Below are 21706 nucleotides of genomic sequence, written 5' to 3'. Positions count from 1 at the left end.
TAATGAAAAGAAAAACAATACAAAATAAATTAATTATTCATGCAATCGTAATATCAGTATCGTGATTATTTTATTTTTTTTCTTTCTCTTTCTACGAATATTTAGATAATTCAACTAATAAGGCCGATATGGTAGCGCTCGTTCGGAACATAAATAAGTAAGCCGTACTGAAATCGTAATGTTCCCCAACACGGTACCGGTATAAAAATTAAAATTAGCCCGCGAGAGAGTAAAAAGAAGAGATGAAGTAAAATAACACATTAGAAAGAGAGAGAATGCTTTTGTTGGGGGTGGGAGAGTTGCAAGGGTAGCGAGAACCCCAACGAGTATTATGCAAAGCCACGAGCAATAAAAATAACATATTGCAAAGAAGAAAAAGAATGAGAAAAAGAGAGATAGGTAGAAGTTTTAATCCAATATTACTAAGATAAGTCTAAACCCTCGGTGGAGAAAAAGATTTCTTTTGTGTAACGCAACCCCCCCGGCTTTACATTGTGGTTATTAGAAAATACTCTTTCTTTACCAGCGCATCGCCAAGGGGAAGTTTCTCTTCTTCTTCTTCTTCTTCTTCCATCTTTTACTTCGAATTCATCCCCACCTCTTTTTCTTTTTCTTTCTAATAACGGGGACACATAAAAATTTTCAAAAAATATCTCATTCTATCTTTAAACTCTTCATTTTGATATATCTCATATCATTTTGAATTTTCCTATTTATTTTTTTAATCACCTTTTTTAAAATTTTAAACCTATTTATTATAATATCGGACGTTTATTTTCACGATAGTAATTTTATAATAATAATAATAATATATAACAATGATATAAGTAATACATTTTTTGGGGGAAATATTTGTTATAATTGCGATAAAAATTATAAGAAATTTTCTAAAGTTTGAAAAAGCGAGGTAATGTCTTCTCTATTTTATTAAATCGCATTCATAAGTCTATATACGTATTATATATATGTGGGGAATTGATCGAATAGTAATTGAGAAAAAACGTAGTCGACCGGGAAATATTGCTAAAGTACTAAAGATAACGAACGTAATAATTTCGTTGAATTTGTCGATCCGTAAAGTATAAAATGTTCCAAATTTTTTGTTCTTTTCCTTTTCCATTTAAAAAGAGGGAAGTGGAGAATCGCGGTAGAAAGATAGAAAGAGAAAGGGAGAGAGAAAGGATATGGAGAATTCTCGAAAAAAGGGCTCGCGAGATGTGGAACAACTCGCCCCTTTCTTTTATCTCCCTTTCCACTCGACGGTGTGAAATCGGACAAATCCAATCCGACTGACAGGATTGCAGCGATGCGAAGGGCGAGCAAAGCTGGAAGTGGAAGAAAGTGCTTGCTGCGTGGTAGGGAATGAAGCTAAAAATAAAAAAAAGGAACAAAAAAAAACGTACGCACGCAGAGAGAAAGAGAGAGAAAGCGAGTAAGTAGAAGAAAGAAGTAGAGAGTAGGAGAAAATAAAAAAAGAAAAAAGGAAAGGCTCGTGGGTCCTCGTAAAAATTTATAATTTGGAAAATATCGTTCCGTTCTTGGATTTCAGGCAGCAATCGAGTTTATAAAGCGGGAAATCGAAGGGTCGAATCTACGTTAGAGAGAGAGACGAAAGAGAGAAAGAGAGAGAGAGAGAGAGAGAGACGGTGACGACGATAACGGCGAAAGACTTTTGACGAAAATTGAAGTCGTTGTTATGACGGGAATTGCACGCGACGAGGCTTTACGATACGAGGGTGCTTTTCTCTCTCTCTCTCTCTCTTTCTAACTTTCTCGCTCTCTCTTTCTCTTTTTCTTTCTCACTTCTAGGCGTTTTCAACTTTTCGAAAGGATGAGAGAGTCACGAAAAAGGGAACAATTAACGTGAAAGAGGAAAAATAGTGCATCAACGGGCTTTTTAGTATTATTATTACTATTATTACTATTATTATTATTTTTTGTTAGAAGGAAAGATGTTGGAATCACGTACTTTTAAAAAAATATTTCTCACAAGGAATGATTTTCCCATAGATGCTTAAAAGTTCTCTTTCTCTCTCTTTTTCTTTTACATTTTTGTTATTTGGAGAGTCGAAATACGGTAGCAACGGATGCGATAAGATGTCGTAATTTAAAAGATAGCGTAGTCCACTCCCGGATTATACACAGAGGCTTCTTTGTGTCGTATTTTTTTCAAGTCACGTGCTATGTTTACTTTTAAAAATCCGGAAGTTAACGAAATAGAAAGAACGTTGGGTAGAAAGAGAGAGAGAGAGAAACGAAAGGTGTTACTAAATATTATAAAAAAAATAGACCGAATATTAAATATGAAAGAAATGAAAGGAAAACATTAGAACATATATATTTAGATGAAATCCAATTGAAAGATACAAGATAGAAGAAGATAGAAGATATGCCGAGATTCGATAAGGGGCCAAGGATATCATTCGCACATGCAACGATAATATACGTATGTGCATATGTTTCCAAAGAGGGAGAGAGTCAATGTGAGAGTGAGAGAGAGAGAGAGAGAGAGTCATACGCTGCAACAACATCAGAGAGCATTTAATCCGGAATGCCGAATACCGAAGTAACAAGCAGATCGTAGCCAAAGCGAGCATCGAGCCGGCCCCGAGCGATAGATTTAGGCAATGCGCGAAAACGGGGTTGCAACCCTCCTCGCGCTTCCTCGTTGCACCCTATCCCTCGTCGGGCCATTAATAATATACCCATATTGGACACAATTCACCTTGAAATTAACCGGCAGCCGATTGGTAAGCCCGTACCAAATTGACTTCGAAATTGACAATTTATGATCGCATGATTTTACTCTCCAACTCTATCTCTCTCTCTCTCTCTCTCTCTCTCCTCTACTCTACTCTACTCTATTTCTTATTTGAAAAAAAAAGTTTGAATTAAGTGCAATTATCGTATAGAAATACTTTCTTCATTTTATTTTTCCACGTTTTTTCTTTATCTCTTATTTCTTATTTGAATTATTGTTAGAGTTGTAGACATAAAAAGCAGTAGTTTATTATTTTTTGTTAAATTTGTAAAATAAAAATAAATTAGATTGAAGATAATGATGTGTTAGTATCGATCTACTTGATTTTAAAGATATTAGAATTATCATAATACAATATAATTTTTAATAATTTATCATTTTATTTTATTTTTTTGTTAAATTTGTAAAACAAAAATAAATCTAATTAAATATCGGTGCGTTAGTATATATCTAGATGATTTAAAATATATTAGAATTATTATAATATAAGATATGATTATTATCAACTTATTATTTTATTTTATATTATTTGTTAATTAGTAAAACAAATATGAAATTGAATTGAAAATTATGCTTTTATTATCGACGATTTGTTTTGAGTTTACTATCAGTAAAATCGTATCTACAGGTAAAAATAGTATATGCGCGTGTTGTAAAGAAAACTTTCCAAAATCTCTCACGAATTCCGATCTTGGGAAAAGGCAGCTTTCCACGGAAGCAACGTGGAGTAATTAACACAATTAAGGCGGACGTCGTAAATCGTAATGCGCGCATCCTCTTAAAAAGAATCGAGATAGATATCGGATCACGGATCTTCACGAGATCCATCGTGTGCCCATACATACATTGCAAGAGGAGGAGGAGGAGAAGGATTCATTTCGTTTCTATCTTTCCTCTCATTGCATTGTTTTAAGCTTTATGATGAACTATTATTTTCTTCTGACAATGCTTTACATGCTAATAATAACGGTTTGTTCATTATTATCAACGTTTCTTCTCATTAAACTCGATATACATATAAATTAATAAAAGTAGAAAGAAATAGAGAATGCATTTGAATAAACAAATTTGTTCAGGTAAAAAATAAATTATAATATCGTCGTAAAAGTTTCTTACCTTTTTTCTTATTCAACTCTTACGTACACAATATTGTATATTTTTTATTTTATATATCATTTTAAAATTAATAATGGATTGTGATATATAAAATAAAAAAATTATTCTTGTAAATATTCTTGTAATTTGCAAATTATACAAAATTGTAGATATTAAAATGGTAAATAAAATAAAGTCAAATAAAATAATTAAGCGCGTAAAATAACTAAAAAAAAGGTACAAACTTTAACGACGAAAAGAAAAAACAAAATTTCTAATGCACTTATTTAGAAATTTAGCAAGTAGAATAAGTCATCGACCTATGTAAATGAAAATAATATTTCGTGTATGGAATCATGTTAGAATGTTCGGAAAGGTGCGACGATCTAACGAAGTCGATGGATCGTTGCACGCCCAGTCGTCTATAAAAGCCTTATAATTCTCCCTCTTTCTCAGACACATAGCAACACACATACACTTACATAGATAGAAACATACACACGTATATATATAGCACAAACATAGATATAAGGTATATCGTCCGGCAGCTCTTTCGAAACGTCTGCTCTTGGAGATCGTAGTAGCAAGGATCATTAAGGCGGAGAAGCTCGATCGAATCGAAAGGAGGGCCTGGTTGGTTGTTGAGTAGAGAGCACCTGGCCTCTGATCAACGCAAATCCCACACGCGATTCGGCGCGAGAAACGCCGCTTACAAGATCGTAACCGACGAATCTAATCACGATTCTCGATCGAACGAACGAACGAACGAACGAACCAACGAACGAACCAACGAACGAACCAACGATCGAACGAACGATGATACTTCTTAGATCTACCGATCCGCAGTTTGTTTTCAAGGTACGAATCGTCCGCGTAATTACAATTTCCATTCGCTTACTTTTGCTCGCTTCTTTCTTTCAACGACAACTCTAATGTTACGCGTATTTCAAAGTGGACAATATTATTTCTTTCAATGATACACGCATTTTAATGATCACTGTAATTGCTACATGTGTAACATTCGGAGTAAGTATAGTTTATATACCATTTGATATTCATCTTTCGTTAACACGCGCACCTGTTTCGAAATAATTATTTTTACATACTTTTATGAATATTTTTGTCCTTTTAATTTTTTTTCCTCTTCTATTTTCTTTTTTAAAAAGAAATTCAAAATATAGTGTCATATAGCGAAACGTTGTTTCTAATAATTACAACACCCAAGCTTCTCTCGAATCTCGAATTTCTTCAGGCAGAACCGTTGACAGCAATACGAACGGAAATGTAATTTATGGTGAAAATATACTGGGAGTTCTCTATCCAAGATAGTTATTAGAGTCGGTAGAGAGAGAGAAAGCGTGTTTTCGTTCCGCGTTGCAGATAGCCGATCGGTTCTATTTATAATACAATTCTCTTTTCGATTTCAAATTGCTCAGATTAGAAAACGCACGTCGAGTGTTGCGTTGCGACAACTACTTTGCTAACGATTTTTATTTTTTTAACAATCTTGCAATATAAATTCTTTCAAAATCAAACGATTGATACGAATTAACGTAAATAAATAAAAGAATAGATTTATCTAATTGTAAATACAGAAAATATATTGACAGAGATGTTAATTTTTCTTTAGAAGAAAAAGAACAAAGAAAAAGGAACGAGTTTAGATATTAAAACAAACAAAAAAGAAACAAATGAATAGAAAAAACTAGTGGATATCGTATACCGTGAAAAAATAAAAAGAACCGATATACTTTGAAGTCTTCTAAGTTGTACCTGTCGTCTTACCTGTCGATATTGCAAATAAAAAAATAGTTGCTTGTGATAGTGGATAGATAAAACGAAAAGAATGAAGATAAATGAAAAAAAAAATAGAAGTAAAAAAATACAAAAAGGGTTAACGTTTGGTTCTTTCCGAGGATTTTCTGGTTTCGTCGGTTTATACGCAAACAAGTGCGTATTATGCGGATCTAAGCGTTCGAGAGTGCGTTCTTGTTTTCGGTGTAACTCGAAGCTAAGCGGTTTAAGAGATCAACGCCGGTATAAACCGGCCGTCTGAGAATCGTTTGGAGATATCTTGTGCGTGAGAGGCGTCGGAGAAGAAGAAGAAGAAGAAGAATAACTGTAGAAGGGGGTGGGGGAGAAAGAGGAGGAGGAGGAGGAGAGCGAATGAGCGAGTGAGTGCAAAAGAGTGTATGCTGTATGTCCACATGTACGAGTGTACGTGCGTGCGTTTGTCCCTGTGCCTGTGTTCATGTATGTGTGTGTGTGAGTGTGTGTGTGTAGGGTAAAGAGAAAGAGATAGGGAGGATGAGGAAGACTCTGGGCAAAGTGAGAGGGCTGGCAGAAAGACGGGATGAAAAATTAGATTTACAAATCTGTCTTGACTACTATGAGATTGCTCGCTTACCAAACAGCGACTCTCAACTCTTATCGATATCTTTTTTATTATTTATATATATAATCATTCTAATATTCTTTTTTTATTTCTATGAACATATTAATTATTTTGTAGTAAAATAAAATAAGATATATTTGATTATTATTTAAAATGATTGGTGTATTACTTGTCATAGATATAGTACAAACTCATATATTTCTAATCGTCGATATTTATTTGGAATTTCTTTTTAATTATGAATTTTTTTCTGTATAATCAAGAAAATGATATTGATTAGATTATTTTTACCACGAGATATTCGTTTTATTAAATATTATAGATATAGTTTAATTTATAAACATATTTGTAATATATCAAAATAGATTTTGAATTTTGTATTACTTAGAGAAAAAGATTGCGAAAGATATTCAAAAGGAATATAATGCGAGGGAAAAAAAAATAGGAAGTTGAGAACCAGTCGATGCATCGTCCCATCATAGGTGCTATATCGAGAGCAAAGAAAGGTTCACGAGAAGAGTGGATAGGGTAAGCAGCAACGAGTTAAGGATATTTTCTCGCTAAAGCAAAAGATCGCGTTTTGTTTTGTGTACGTTAGACGGAGACTTTGTTGGGACGTATGTATGTAGATATATCTTTTGAACGCGTGTGGTGTGTCTGACTCTCTGGCGCCTGCCGCCTATGAAAAATGAACGTCCCTGCTAACCGCACGGGGCATCCAACCACCACCACCATCACCATCACCATCACCATCGCTATCACCATCGCCATCACGAACGTATAGATTGTTTCAAGAAAAGAGATTCTTTTATATATATATATATTTTTTCTTCCTTTCTACTCTCAACCTCTCTCGATGAATCTTTCGACCATTCTCATGGCTTTTATATCTTGCGGTGACTGAAGAATATATACTTATATATATTTCTTTTTTAAATTTTATGGGAAAGATTGAAATTGAGGAACAAGTAAATAAATCTTGCGTATTGTTTCTTATTAAATTAATTAATTTTTAGGTTATATTATTTTAATATTGCCACGTTAAACAAACTATTATTTTTTTTTATATTAATATAAACAACGTAAGATATTTAGAATAATTAATACAAATTATTAATCATATTACAGACATTTATATATTTTGTAATTTACGCTCGAATTAGTTCCCAAAAATCAATTGGAATAGAAAGAGAGAAATTTTGTGTAGGATAGTTAATTCTTTCGTAGTTCGTCCTAATGACTTTTCATTTTCCCTTAGTCACGTAAAAGCTTGCGCTCTCGAAACGTTCACACGATATCATCTACTTGTAGATTAGCGGCTAACTTTTTCGAATCTTTTTCGGTTGAAAACACAAGGTCCCGAGTGTGTTTCTTTGATGGATCTGCGCAACAGTCCATTCGAAGAGAATTTTTCTGTTTCTATTCTCTTCCCACACCCTCAACCCCTCTTCCTTTTCTTTTCTTTTTCTATTTTCTTTACTCTCTTCCTGCTTTATTTCTATCGTTTCCATTCTTTAAACTCGAAGTAATCTCCGAACGGAGGGGTCGGTCAAAAATTTTGATGTTCAGAAAAAATAAAAATAACCCAGTGAACTCAGCCGGAAAATCATCGTTAAAATCTCACTTTTCTACATGAAATATCACAATTTATTGATTATTATATTATTTCATTGTATTTCTTCGAATAAAACTAAATATAAGATTTTCTTGGATGAATTCACGACTTATTATTAGATATCCATAATCTGTGTATAAACAAATCGGAGAGATATTTAATAAAAATATTTAACAAATTATAAAAACGTACAATGTTTAAATACACGATTCGTAAAAAAACAAAAGAAGAAAAACACTCATTGAATAAAATACGTATATGTTTTGTATTTCTATTCGCGATGACATTGTTTGTCCTTTTTTTATGAAATATATAATAAACAATTCATGCGTCGTAAAGTTGCTCGGTGTCTCTGTTTTGTATATATACACACATTTGAATAGAAGACGATCGTATACGAGTCGTTCGAATGCGACAGTCGGGGTAAGAATGTTACCTCGAAAACAGGTGTCTCTAACCACAGTAACTCTCTACCACTGTACAGCTCCAGGCCAGGAAGACCCCCAAAGAGAGCTTCCGTTGGTTTGAGCCTCGCAGCGAGTCACCTAGCAGCGGCTGCTGGTCATCATCCACAGCATTCCTTGAAGAAACACAGGATGGACAACGGCGATTACTATGAAAACGGACATCTAGGTAAGCTTCTATTTAAGCATCTATCTATATATTTAACTCCTTCCTTTGAGGAAGACTTTAATAGGCCTATTTAAAGCCTTACATCTCTTATTATTTCTTTTTTTTTATTCCTTTTAAGACACGACTTCTTTTTGTTCACGTTAATGAGATCTTGAGGAATATTTTCAGACTCTTCGTTATTTGTATAATATATATACTTATACTTTTTTTTAAGAATGTAGGTGTTATCGCGAGCTATTCATTTGTCAAATCGATTAATCCCAATTTTAGAATTATTATACATTTTATTGTCAAAATGTTTAAATCTTAATATTTTAAATAACTTTTCTTAATGATTAGGCTTAACCTATGTCATTTCTATGTTAAGTTCAAAACTTATTAATTCATCCATATATATTACTTTATTAATTTTCTCTTCTTTTCGTTTAATATCGTTAATCGATTAGGCAAATGAATGGGTCGTGGGTCATATATATAATTTATTTTAAACAAAGGACACATTAACGTAACAAGTTAATGCAATCGTGTTTCAATGTTTCCAATATTATAATTATATTCATATGTTAATAAGCTAATTTATGATTCTCATTAGATAATTCGGGTGTAGATCATACTTGAGGAAGTTACTTAGGATTGGTGGTTCTGATCATAAACGGACAAGTAAAGTGCGCTTTGCGTACGCGTAAACGCAAGTAACTCTGGGTTGCAAGGGGTACACACTTGATTACTGCCATCCGTGTACACGGCGGTCCAACGGTGACCCCTAGCGATCAATTAATTAGGGGAATCAAACACACTTGGAGTGAGCAAATTAACTGCAACTGCAGCCTCGTGTTGCGGCCTGCGGTGACGGCGGACGCGCTCGCCGATATATCGGAATACCGCTACTGATATTATACCTACTCTACACAGCTGTGTACCTACCTAATATCCTTTCTAAGTGCGATTCTCGACAATTTTTTTTTTAGTTTGGATAATTACTAACATAAGTATAATTGAGAAATTCATAAGTTCCAATATGCTGGCTATTCGGACATTAATTATTTTCAACAAATAACATTTATAATATACAATTTTAAATAGAAAAACCTTCTTTTTCAAAGATCATTTAGATCATATAGAAGGGTTAATAATATTTTCTTCTCGCAATATCAAAAATATAAAACATAATTTTGAGTATAAACCGCGGATGAAAATAATATAAATCATAGAATCGATCTCGCATTATACAATATTCGATATAAATTAGATAGATTCGTTTGGGTGTTAATCCTGTTTCACGTATGCGATGTTAAATTGAGAGAAATTGAGAAATTAATCGGAAGTTACGTTTCGGTTTATGTATCCTTGGTATGAAGAGAGGAAGAGCCAGGACGACATCTATTCTAACATTACGGAGAGAATCGTTAAACTTGGTTGGCAAGCAGCATACACCTAAACCTATCTACATATACCTACAGCCCCCCCCCGCATACGTATACACATACAGATATACATACACATACATTTACCTGGGTAGGTACGTATGTAGCTACATGCCGATAGGCGAACGCAGTTCGGAAATTGTTTAAGCAAATAATCGTGAACATGCCCGTCGACCAATTTTACGAGCAAATACGTTTCACGGGGCAACGTTAATGAATTAATGCTGCGGCGTTCGCGGTCCGTGCCTCCAGCCAACCAAGCTCGTCGGGGTAAACGTTGAAACGGCCGACAATTAATTACGGCCGTGCGGTAATTGTATAATTGTTTTACGATTGGAACCACCCATCGTACCTTCATACCTAACGATCATTTCATTCGTCGAACTAGCCGATCTTTCCTTCCTTTCGTACAATTACATTCGATTACTTAACTTAACTAAACTTCTAATCTGTTAAAGAAATTCATCTAACATAATTAAACTACAATACTTATAATCTTAATGTTTAGATTTATTCGAATTGTTTTAGAATTTTTATCGCTAGAAAATATCGACTATTTTGTAGTAAACCCTAATGTTTGATCTCTGAAGATCAAATAATGAGAATTATCTTATTAAATATCTTTGAATCGATGTAATGATTAAAAGTGAGATCATAGAGAGAGAGAGAGAGAGAGAGAGAGAGATAGAGAGACTTCGTGAAATTTTAGTTGTCGAAAATGTTCTGTGACGAGATTTGAAGGTGTAAAGTCGACCCAGAAAAGCGATGGGTCATCGTGATAGGTACGTGGGTTACAACAGTGAAATAGAGATAGATATATAGATAGATAGATAGATAGATAGATAGATAGATAGATAGATAGATAGGTACAAAGAGAGTGAGTGAGAGAGAGAGAGAAAGAGAGAGAGAGGGGACGAGTGGATCGTGTACGGTATCGGGGATTGCAATTTTTTTCAATTTCGCTTGCCGTGCGAGCAGCACTTCCCATAACGCAATTAATAAACTCAACAAGCGAGATCCGATCCCGATATACCAGGAGCGTAACATCCATTCGGTGAACGGCCCGCACAATGGCCGTCACAAATGCTCGTCTATTATATATACTATATACATATATCGTTCTGTCGATGTTGCTCGACGATACGCATCTATGTTGTCTCGACGAAATTAAAAGCGATGAGAAAAATAAATAGCTCCTGGCCAGGACCAACGTTCGGTATTACGAGGGTGGCAAGAGTGAGAAAGAGAGAGAGAGAGAAAGGAGAGAGCGAGACAGATAGATAGAAAGAAAGGACGAAAGAAAGAGAGAGAGAGAGAGAAAGAGAACGATAAGAAGGGATATGTTTGGCCAAAGCCGCGTGTCCATGAGAACCTTTTCAACCCCTAGAAAATATTACAAACAACCCTCTCAAATTTTACATTCGAGTAATATTCAGTAATATCTTTTATCTTTCTCTCTTTCTTCTTATTACAATAATTATTTCCTCATAAATATTGACATACACTTTTAATATCATTATTTTATTTTCTTATTTAATATTAATATTATTATTATAAATATATTTTTTATTTTCACTCCTTCTCTCTCTTTGCGTATGGAATTATCGATGGTGCTCGAACAAACGAGGAAGGAACGGAAGCCGATAGGACTCTTCGAGTCCGATATATCGGCTCCGGTATACGTGCCGGGAAGTTCCGGTTAATTATTTAGCGCCCGCCGGTTACTGAAATATCATTAATCAAATTGGCCTCCTCGCGTAATTCGCATTACACCGGGTAATGCATACCGAGTTACATATTAAAGCGTAAACTAAGCAAATTATCCGGCCATCTGCGCGTGTTCGTTGCGTCGAGTAGAAAGGGGTGGTGGTGGTGGTGGTGGTATAGGGGGAGATAAACGGGAGGGGGTCTAGAGGTTGATATAAAAAAAAGGATAGCTAATATATAAGTTGGCGATGGTCGGTAAAGTTTATAAATATTATTAAATAACCTGAAACGCGATTGAAAACGCGAGACTAGGATGCAATTTCTTTAGTCGAATGACGATTTTCAAAGAAGAAAATAGCCTGCTGTAATACCAAGGCTTTACGTTTAAAGGTTGCGTTACTTATTGTTGGTGGTAAGGGTAAAGAAAGGAAGAGAGAGAAAAAGATAGAAAAAAGAGTAGTCGAAGTAGAACGATCATCGTCTTGTAAAGAGAGTAACGCGTAAGAAAACGATAATGAGCTCGACGATAAGTACGCGTGAGAGCAGGTGAATCGTCAAAAAGAAGAAGAAGAAGAAGAAGACGGATAACGTGACTCGAAGATGTATCTTTATCGTCCTCGTTAACGTTGCTGAGCATTGAATTTTATGCAATTTCGAAAGATAGTTGTTGACTACTACTTTACTTTCTTTATTATCTTTTTTTAACACCGTTCACCGTCGATTATTCTTAAACGGGTAGATAATCAATTAATATACAGGAAGTGTGTGCGTTGTTAAGTATCACCATTTTGTAGTTTACTTTGTCTTTTTAAATTTTTTCATTTTTTTTAAACTTCTATCTGATCAGAAGAGAAAAAAATAAGGGAGTTTAATTATTATATATAAAATTGTGTTAAATAATATGATTGGAGTTAATTTAGATTTGACGTATATGATATTTATCCTTATGTGTAAACTTGAAATATTATATTGGAGATAATTTGAAGAGTTTTTATGTCATATGAAAAAAGTGAAATTTAATTATCATATACAAAGTTGTATTAAATAATGGTTAATAATCATTTTTATTTGGATCTCCCCTCCCCCTGTGTATTTTATTTTTATTTTATTTTTATTTCCAAATAATACTCTGTCTTATCGAGAAAAAAACTGAAATCCTATTATAATATTATATAAAAATAGCGTAAGAAATAATGGTTGATATTAATTTTAATCAGATGTATATATTATTTATCTATATTTTAATGCATTTGTAGGTAAAATATGTCGGAGGTAGATTTAAGGGTTTTTAATTTTCACCTAAACTTTGTTAGAGAAAGAGATATATATATATATTCGTAGTTACACGCGTATACGTTTAAATATAGAAGATATAGATGTGTGTGTGTGTGTGTTAGTTGTTCACACCGATTGTAACTAACACACATGAAATATACGACTACCGTCAGCGAATGCTCATAAAAGCATTGATTAACCGTTGGCGGTCGTAGGTCGGGCAACGTGCACGGCTCGTGTACCAATAAAACCCGGCTAATAGTCGGCCGACATCGCTTCAATATCATTTGTCGGTCCGACCTGAAAGCTCTTTACGCGCCACGAGAGTTTTCACGAGACACGATCACGCGTGCTGTTGCTTTTGCTGTTGCTGTTACTGCTACTGCTACTGCTACTGCTGCTTCAATGTTGCTGCTGCTGTTGCTGTTGCTGTTACTGTGATAGGATACGACGAACGTACAAAAATTTTACCCGCCTCTTTCTCGTATACGAACAGACACACGCGTACACATATACACGCATACGTATTACCTGTTTTTCCTCGCTATTTCGTACCATTAAATATGTTATATCGTTTAAACGAATACACATACATATAAACACACGCATATATATAGGTTGATGATTCTTGTAAATTATTTGGAACCATTTTTTACTCTACTTTTTGTTGACCATGTGTAAATAGATCCAATTTAAAAATGAAGATTAATTATTATCAAATTCGATAGAGATGTTTATATAAATTTTGTAAGGATTATTTAATTTTATTTCTCTCTCTCTCTTTCTCTATTTTTTTTCTGCGATGTAAAGTTCTTATTCTAATTATTCATAATTGGAAGAATTTGATGTAAAATTGCTGAGGATTTTAGATGTTAATACGGTCTGCGAGATGAATTAAGTGAGGAAAATACGCACGTGCGTGTCGAAGTTACGGAATTGTGGTTGAAAGACGGTCAGGTATCCGCGAAGTAATTAACAAATTGGGGAAACGTGGTGGATACCTTTTACTTCGTGAGAGAAAGGATGGATCATCCTCTACCCCGTTCTATTTCTCTTTCTCTTTTACTCGTTAAGGGTTCTTATCGTAGCCGCGAATTAAAGGAGATGCGATTCCGGATATAGCGAAGGTGTATACCAGAGAACAGAGAGAATGAGAAAGAGAAAGAGAGAGTGTGTGTGTGAGAGAGAGAGAGAGAGAGAGAGAGAGAAAGGCAAGCTTCGAGAACCACTGAGGGCCGCACGTGGAATTTTCACCCTGCGGTCGGAAATTATACACCGCGTGCGTGCCGAGGGACGAAACCGAAACCGGCTCGGTGATTTGATGCGAAAGCGGAATAATCCGCGGAACGAAAACTGCCGATAATGTCGCGCAAAGAGAGACTCCAAGAGAATGATAGAGATATTGTTCTAAAGTATGAGACCAGATCAAATTTTATATGCAACAAAAATTTGTGTACTTTTATTTGGTTTTTGCTTTAATGTTAGTAACGAAACGAAACGAAAATTGCTAATAATGTCGTGGAGAGTGAAATTCAGAGAGAATGATAGAGACATTGTTCTAATGTGCGAGATCAGATTAAATTTATATTCAACAAAAAGTTAGTACTTTTATTTAATTTTTTCTTTATTGTTCGTACAATGTTGTTAATAAATATGAGGTATAAGTTAGTCTTAGGTAGGAATACATTTCAGACAAGAGTTTGCGCTATTATATTTCATTGATCGTACAAATAAAAAATAGAAAGATTTGTTGATTAGAGAGATTTAATTTTCTTTGTAGATGTAAAATGAATTTTCAGTGCTTTATTAAAAATTCCAAAAATTTAATTCCTTTTTTTTTTACAAGTAGACACGCCTCGAGATTGGTATCGGACGATGCGAAGAAATACCTGCGCAAAAGGTTTGTCTTTAATGATCGCGCTTCTGCGTTAGATGCGTCCGGCTTGATTGTTTTTTACGAGAGGAAACAAGAAGAAGAGAGGAAGAATAAAAAACCAAGAAGTGAAAGAAGTAAAAGAAGAAGAAGAAGAAGAAGAAGAAGGTGCGATCGTTCGTAGAGAAACGAGAGCGTGTTGTTAAACCTCTTCATTTTGGTAACAGAGTTACGGCTTTACCGCAACGCGTGCCCGTAAATCAAGTGCACCTCGAGAGAGAGAGAATCCTACTATCTCGGTGTCTTTATTTCTTTCTTTTTATTTTCATTTTCATTTTTGCCACCAATTTTGCCGATCACTCGGAGAGTAACAAAAAAAAAGAAAAAGAAAATATTTGATTTGACGCAAATTATTCTCCGCGAAATAAACAAATATGAAAATGTGTGTCGCTAAATTGGAAAGATTTTTAAAATTTTTCGATTCGATTTTTATTTCAATAGAAGGAAATGATCGATCGATCGGTCGAACGGTGACTACACAACTGATTGTGAGAAAATGATATCGATGCATTAAAATGATGATTTGACAAGTAGTTCAGTTTCTTTTTCGTAGATTAGATTGATGATAATTAGAGAAATGATCGATCATCAACTCTAGTAAAAAAAAAAAAGCAGAAGAAAAGAAAAATGGTGAATAAATACATAATTCTCGTATTTCGTCGAGTAGCTGTCATCGTAATCATGCAAAGCACGTTGTCCGTGGTGTGCGTGACGAACATGTTAGGAAGAAGATGCGCGACCCATTGCGGCTCCTGCTTGAACATAAAAGAGCACATAGGGTACTACACGGATACGTTTAAAGATGTCCGGTAAGAAAGTAAGAGATGGATAGATAGTAAGAGAGAAAGAGATAGAGAGAGAGAGAGAGAGAGACAGGGAGAATCAGCGTGTGTATATGCGAACGTGTGTACGAAGCTGCGAGGGCTGCCATAAAATCTGCGCCGTCTTTCAAAGCTCACGAAGGGAATTTTAGTACGACTTAATTACGACACACGTCTCTCCTCGCAACCATACTAAATATATACCTACAATCTTCTTTTTCTACGCGCGATTAGAAACCACAAATTCTTTATTTTATTCGTAATTTTTTTTTCTCTATCGATCTTATATTTTCGTTCCCTTTTTACTTCTATTTCCTCTTCATTGGGAAAAAAATCTATCGTAAAATCAGTAAAATCTGTGAAATCATCAACAATCAAGCGCGACGGTGTAGATCTTCGAAACGATCCTATTAAAAAAAAAAAAAAAAAAAAAAAAAAAAACGCGCGTAAAAGAATAAATAAATAAATAAATAAAATGTGCAGGGAATATAGAAAAAAAAAAAGATGAATCGACAGGCAAGAAAATGAAGGACCATAGCAATTTCCTGGGATTGCATGGAGTAGTAGTAGCAATGGTATGGGGGTATGAGGAATGGGGGAAAGCTAAGAGTTAATCGAGGTAACGAAAAAAGAAAAATAAGTGGGGAATATCGCGAGAATGGGTGGTAGTAGTCGACGAATGATGTTCGGCGACGATGGTGGTTGATTGTATGTCGTGTGGTGTTCACAGTTAGAGTGAGAGAGAGTGAAAGAGAGTAAGAGAGAGAGAGAGAGAGAGAGAGAGAGAGAGAGAGGGGAGGGTGTTGGTGTTGGTGTTGGTGTTAGTTGGTGGTAGGTAGTCAACAATTTACTCGTTAGCGGGCCGCCGTGTGCCGCGCCGCTCAATTAACTCGCGAATCAACGAGCCCGACCGCTTTGTCCGCGCCGGGAATATTTTTGTAATTCGCGCAGGGTTCCTCGTGACCAACAAACGAGCAACCAAGCTAGCAAGCAAGCAAGCAAGCAGGCAAGCAAACGGAGGAAAGAGGAAAAGAGTGGCTGGTTTGCCTTTCTGCCTTGGTACGGGCCATTTTTATTTTCTGTTTTGTGTTGTTGTTTTTTTTTCTTTTTTTTTTTCTATTTCGCCGAGCTTTTATTTTTCCCTATATTTTCTTTCATTTTATTTTGTATTTTTTACCCCTCTCTTTTTCTTTCCCTGTTCCGCGAAAGGGACGGGACGCGTGGAAAGAGATGAGGAGGAGGAGGAGGAGGAGGAGGAGGAATGGGTTGTTGCAGCGAAGGGTGAACGGTAGAAAATAAAAAAAGAAATGTTAATTGTACGAGGCTAATGAAAAGCGACACTTCGGTACTCTTTTTTAATTGTTCTTTAGATTTTATTTCGAATGCATTTATTTGTTTATTTATTTATTTATTTGATCAGATCTGCGTACAACTTTTCTTGTGGTTGTTTTCTATTTTTTTTTTATTGTTCCGATACGAGTATTAAGATGGAAATAAAAAAAAATAAATCTTTGTGGTTAGTAAATGAAACACACTATACATCGTGGATATAGAATTCTGTTCTCTTTTGAAGTGTTGTGCACAGACCTGCACGTTAATTTCGCTCGAATGCACTGAAACCCACCTGCTACGTTCTCATACCTCATCGTCGTTACTTATTTTCTGATGTCGAGAAAGGCGAGAAGAACGAAGGGAATAACACAACGTTGAACTCGAATTCAGAATGCATACTATCGTCTGCATTTAATTTAATGCTACTAACGCATTTCAGTTATGACTGTTCCATAAAATGACAGTCAATGGCTTATTTTATATTTGTTCATTCTTTTTTTTTTCTCTTTCTTTTTTTAAGTATCGAGAAACATGTAAAACATGAATAACAAGTCGTACAATTGAAACGAATATTTAATACGAGGAAGAATGAAAATTTGATAGACGTTGTTTCTAAATCGCTCAACAGTTGGGCTCATATGGTGCATCAGACGATATAAACCCGCTTACTGTCGTAAAATATCTTCGTAAACGTTTCTACAATGTGCGCGTATATGTGTGAATGTAATTTTGTGGTGTTGTATAAGTCCATAATTCTTTACATGTATACATATATCTATAGCGTATAAATAAATTTGATATTTAAAAATTCTTTACCATTTAAAATTTGGAAATTTGCTCTAGTTCTCGATATCGATATACTACTTTTATTTTCTTTTTCTCTTATTTCTTTTTCTATTCTATTTCTTTTTATGAGACGAAGGATAACATAAAAATCATCTGGGCATTGTACGATATAGAAAACCGGTATAGGTTCGTTTCTACGGTTCTGTTGCTCTCTCTCTCTTTCTTTTTTTTACTATGTGTATCGGTGCTCCCAGATTCATCCAGTCAGAAGATATTAATAACAAAATATGATATAATAGGCGCATCCCTTTGCGAAATACAATGCAATGTTTATGCACCGGATTAAGCGATGTTGCGAGTGGAAAACTACTTGAATGGAAAAAGTATTGACCGTATTGTTAAGTTGAATTTTGTGGATGGATCACGAAAGATCCTTCGGACAATTTCAATTCAGTATAGTAGATTGTACTTTCTCGCAGGAACGGGCAGATGCTTCGGAAACACGCTACCCTCGTTCGATCCTCGCTTTTGATTAGCCCACGGGAAAGATTTACCTTCGAGATTAGACGAGGCATCGATTTTTCGTCGAGGCGTACGATCATCTCCCAAAACGAAAATCGTTCGATGCCAGCTAGAAGCACATGAACGCGCTCATTCCACGTTTTGAGATCTGCTTCGTAATCTTCTCGCGTGTGTTCTACTTCCTTTTTACATTTATAATGCTTTTATTTTTTATTTCTTTTTTTTTCCTTTTTTTAACATTCTGATTAATTTATTACGTTGATAAGAAGGTACAGGTATATTTGAGTAGTTGTTGTTAAATTAATCACTCCAAACATTCGTATATTAATCTTTTTACCCCATTAATATTTAATGTTTGTTTTTATTTTCCTTTTTCTATTACTCTCTCTCTCTCTCTCTCTCTCTCTCTCTCTTTCTTTTTTTTTTCTTCTTTCATTTTATTCTCCATTGTTCAAAGTATTATAAATCAGACGAAATCCTTCTTGGGCCAAGAGCGATAGGTCCAACCAAACTCAGATATCGTGTTCCCACGTAATAGATTAATATCAATAATTTGTAAGATTGCCAAGGCAAAGAGAAGAGAACAAGTTCGAAATGTCGGAGGAAGAAAATTTGCATGGATCTGATGGGTCTCGTAGCATCTTAGATAGAAGGATCGAAGATCACAGGAGAGGGAGAAGAAGAAGATGAAGAAGAAGAAGAAGAAGAAGAAGAGGTGGAGAAGAATCGTCACGAATTTTTCTCTTGGTTGATCGAGTAAAAATAAAGAACGAGAAAGAGGAAGAAACCAACCCCGAAATCATATCCGGCCCTAAGGCAACACACACACACGAATTCTCTCTCTTTCTCTCTCTCTCTCTTTCTTTTTTTCTTTCTCTTTCTCTCTTTCATTCTTTCTCTTATATCTGAAAATAGATACTGCCGCGATCGATCCGTCTAATTTAGAAAATAGAATGAAAAAGAATCATGCTCGCGGAGGAATGATGGTTTTTAAGGATTTCGTTGGAACGTATAATAATGTGCTATAAAACGTTTAGAAAGATCGACGTAATGCGATTTGAATTTTTTTTACTTAAACGAAGCCAAAAAAAAGAAATTCTTATTTTAAATAATATAAGAAGAAGCATAATCATCTTACTCGTTTATTCGAACGCATTTATCGAAGTTAGATATTCTAATGAGTAGAAAAAAAAGAAAAAGAAGAAGAATAGAACAAAGGGTCGGTATGTTGATATCAAAACGTAGACGGTGACTTCGATGACGGGAACGGTTGATGAGGAAGAAAAGGCATTTCGCACAGTGCCAGACGCAAGAGATATAATAAAAGTTAGAATAGAAAGGGAAAAGAGAAAGAGAGAAACGATTTCGAGCCCACAAGGAGTGTAAATAATACCACGGTTGATTGTGGGCGTGGCTGACAGAACTCTAAAATGCTTCGACTATATATCAAAGGGTTTACTACACACGGATGATGCTTGTGGAGACTCACCAAGAACAAATATTGGATCTCTTTCTTTCACTCTTCAAAATGAAAGAGGAAGATAGAGAGTGCGAGAGCGAGAGAGAGAAGGAGAGAAAGAAAAGAAGGAAACTCTTCAGTTATTGTCATTCTATCTTTACTTCCTGCTTCCTGAAACTTCTTTTTTAGATGATCGCATGAACAGCAATGTCTCAATAAGCCTACAAGAAAAATAGTTAATTTAAAAAATTCATTTCTAAATTATATCCAATTACGTGTTAGAAATATCTTGTTGAGTTTAATCTATGGCGAAATCATTGAAACAGAAATGATCATAGTTGGATTGTTTCGAATCCTAATCCATTAAGTAGATCACGATTTGTTAGATGTAAGTATACACTTTATGTATAAATCTCTAGGTTGTTAGGCACTCGCATAGAAGAGTCTTCTTATGTCTCAATAATGGAGGGAGTAGTTCTCAGGAGTAAGCTCGATAAAGAGAAGAATGGGTGTGGTGAGCTAGGAAAGTGAGAAAAAATCGAGAACATAGGAGGAGCAAAGTGGGGTTGTATGCATGCATTCTATGGCATCCATATTATTTCTTTCTTTCTTTCTCTTTGGAAATATATAGTTCTTCTTCTGGTTGGTGTTGTTGGGAGTTAAGCTCGTGAGCTACCTCGATGGCTGCCTGCCTTTCTTCCTTTCCTGCCCGTCTGCCTGACCGTTCGGCTGACTGGTTAGCTGCTTGCTTGCTTGCTTGCTTGCTCGCTTGCTTGCTTGCTTGCTTGCTTGCTTGCTTGCTTGCTTGCTTGCTTGCTTGCTTGCTTGCTTGCTTGCCTGGCTGACTGCTTCGACTCTCGATTACTTGAAAAACCGGATTCCTCCTGCGCGAAACTGTGTTTCCCGTCTTGTGTTTATATGTACCAGTGCGCACTAACAGAGAACAATATTAGGCTTATGGTGATACACGTGTGTATAAGCGATCATTCCCTTTTCTCATCGTTTCCCTTTTTACGTCACAAGATTAACTTTGCTTTCTTTCTCTTATTTTACTTGTTGATAAGGGAAAGAGATTCCTTACTTTTGGAAATTTGTCTGGTGACAGTTTTGTTCGCTTTTTTCTCGGAATGGTGATTAGAAAGATTGTTATTTAATGATTTATGTAAATGTTTCTTTGAAAATAACGAACTTATGGTGATGCATTTCCCGCTTTACATTTTTATTCTTTTATCTATCGAAAGGAAAAGGATTCCTAACTTTTGTAAATTAGTCGAATGACATATTTGTTTGTTCTTTATAATATAATTTAATCGTCTGGATATATATTTCTTTGACAATAAAGTGTATGAAAATTACATGTTGGATATGTAAATGAATAAAAGATAAAAGATAGAAGCACGATTTATTCGTCGGTTGATAAGAACAATGAGCGAAAGTGTCTAGTTTGTGAGAGTTAGACATACACCAACGTTCAACAGACAGTTGCTTTAAGTGTATAAAACGTACGTACGTAGGCCTAGCGACAAAGGGCAGATCTTCCAAATAATTTCACGTAGAACTGATGTGAGAGTAAGATCAACCGACCGGAAGAGTATTAATTTTTCATTGTAAACGGAGAAATATTTGAGTGGGTGGAAAAAGAGAAAAAGAGAGAGAGAGAGAGAGAGAGAGAGGGAGAAAGAGAAACGAGGAGAAATAAAAGAAAGAAAGAAAAAAGAAAATAAGAAGAAAACTAAGAAAGAATGAAATTGTTTTGCTGAAAGGAAACATCCAGACTTCGAGTTAAGAGATCTTCGCTTAACCTTAGGCTAAATAGTTTAATTTCGTAGGGATTAATTATAGGGAATCAACTAAACAAACTTTATTAACAATTTATTTTTTCGTTTATGTATTACTTTCTCGACGCTTTGCTAATTACTTGAATTATTAATCTGATCTGTTTAAAAAT

General features: G+C 35.1%; 1 protein-coding gene across 9 annotated transcripts in view; it reads left to right on the top strand.

Moving 5' to 3' along the window:
* Nucleotides 1-21706, top strand: part of LOC122522451 (dachshund homolog 2) — a 213124-nt gene that overhangs the window by 81008 nt on the left and 110410 nt on the right. For 6 of the 9 annotated variants that reach the window (XR_006305059.1, XM_043643602.1, XM_043643596.1 and 3 more), the window contains one exon: nt 8351-8499. Coding sequence is in view for 8 of the 9 variants with exons in the window: in XM_043643602.1 (XP_043499537.1) it covers nt 8351-8499 (149 nt within the window). In the remaining variant the exon portion in view is untranslated. The remainder of the gene's footprint in view (nt 1-8350; nt 8500-21706) is intronic. The other 3 variants (XM_043643594.1, XM_043643597.1, XM_043643600.1) reach the window with 1 other exon arrangement.

The sequence above is a fragment of the Polistes fuscatus genome, unplaced genomic scaffold, assembly GCF_010416935.1.
Source record: "Polistes fuscatus isolate 324 unplaced genomic scaffold, CU_Pfus_HIC Scaffold5, whole genome shotgun sequence".
In the NCBI taxonomy this organism is placed as follows: domain Eukaryota; kingdom Metazoa; phylum Arthropoda; class Insecta; order Hymenoptera; family Vespidae; genus Polistes; species Polistes fuscatus.
This window is presented reverse-complemented; position numbering and strand designations above follow the sequence as displayed.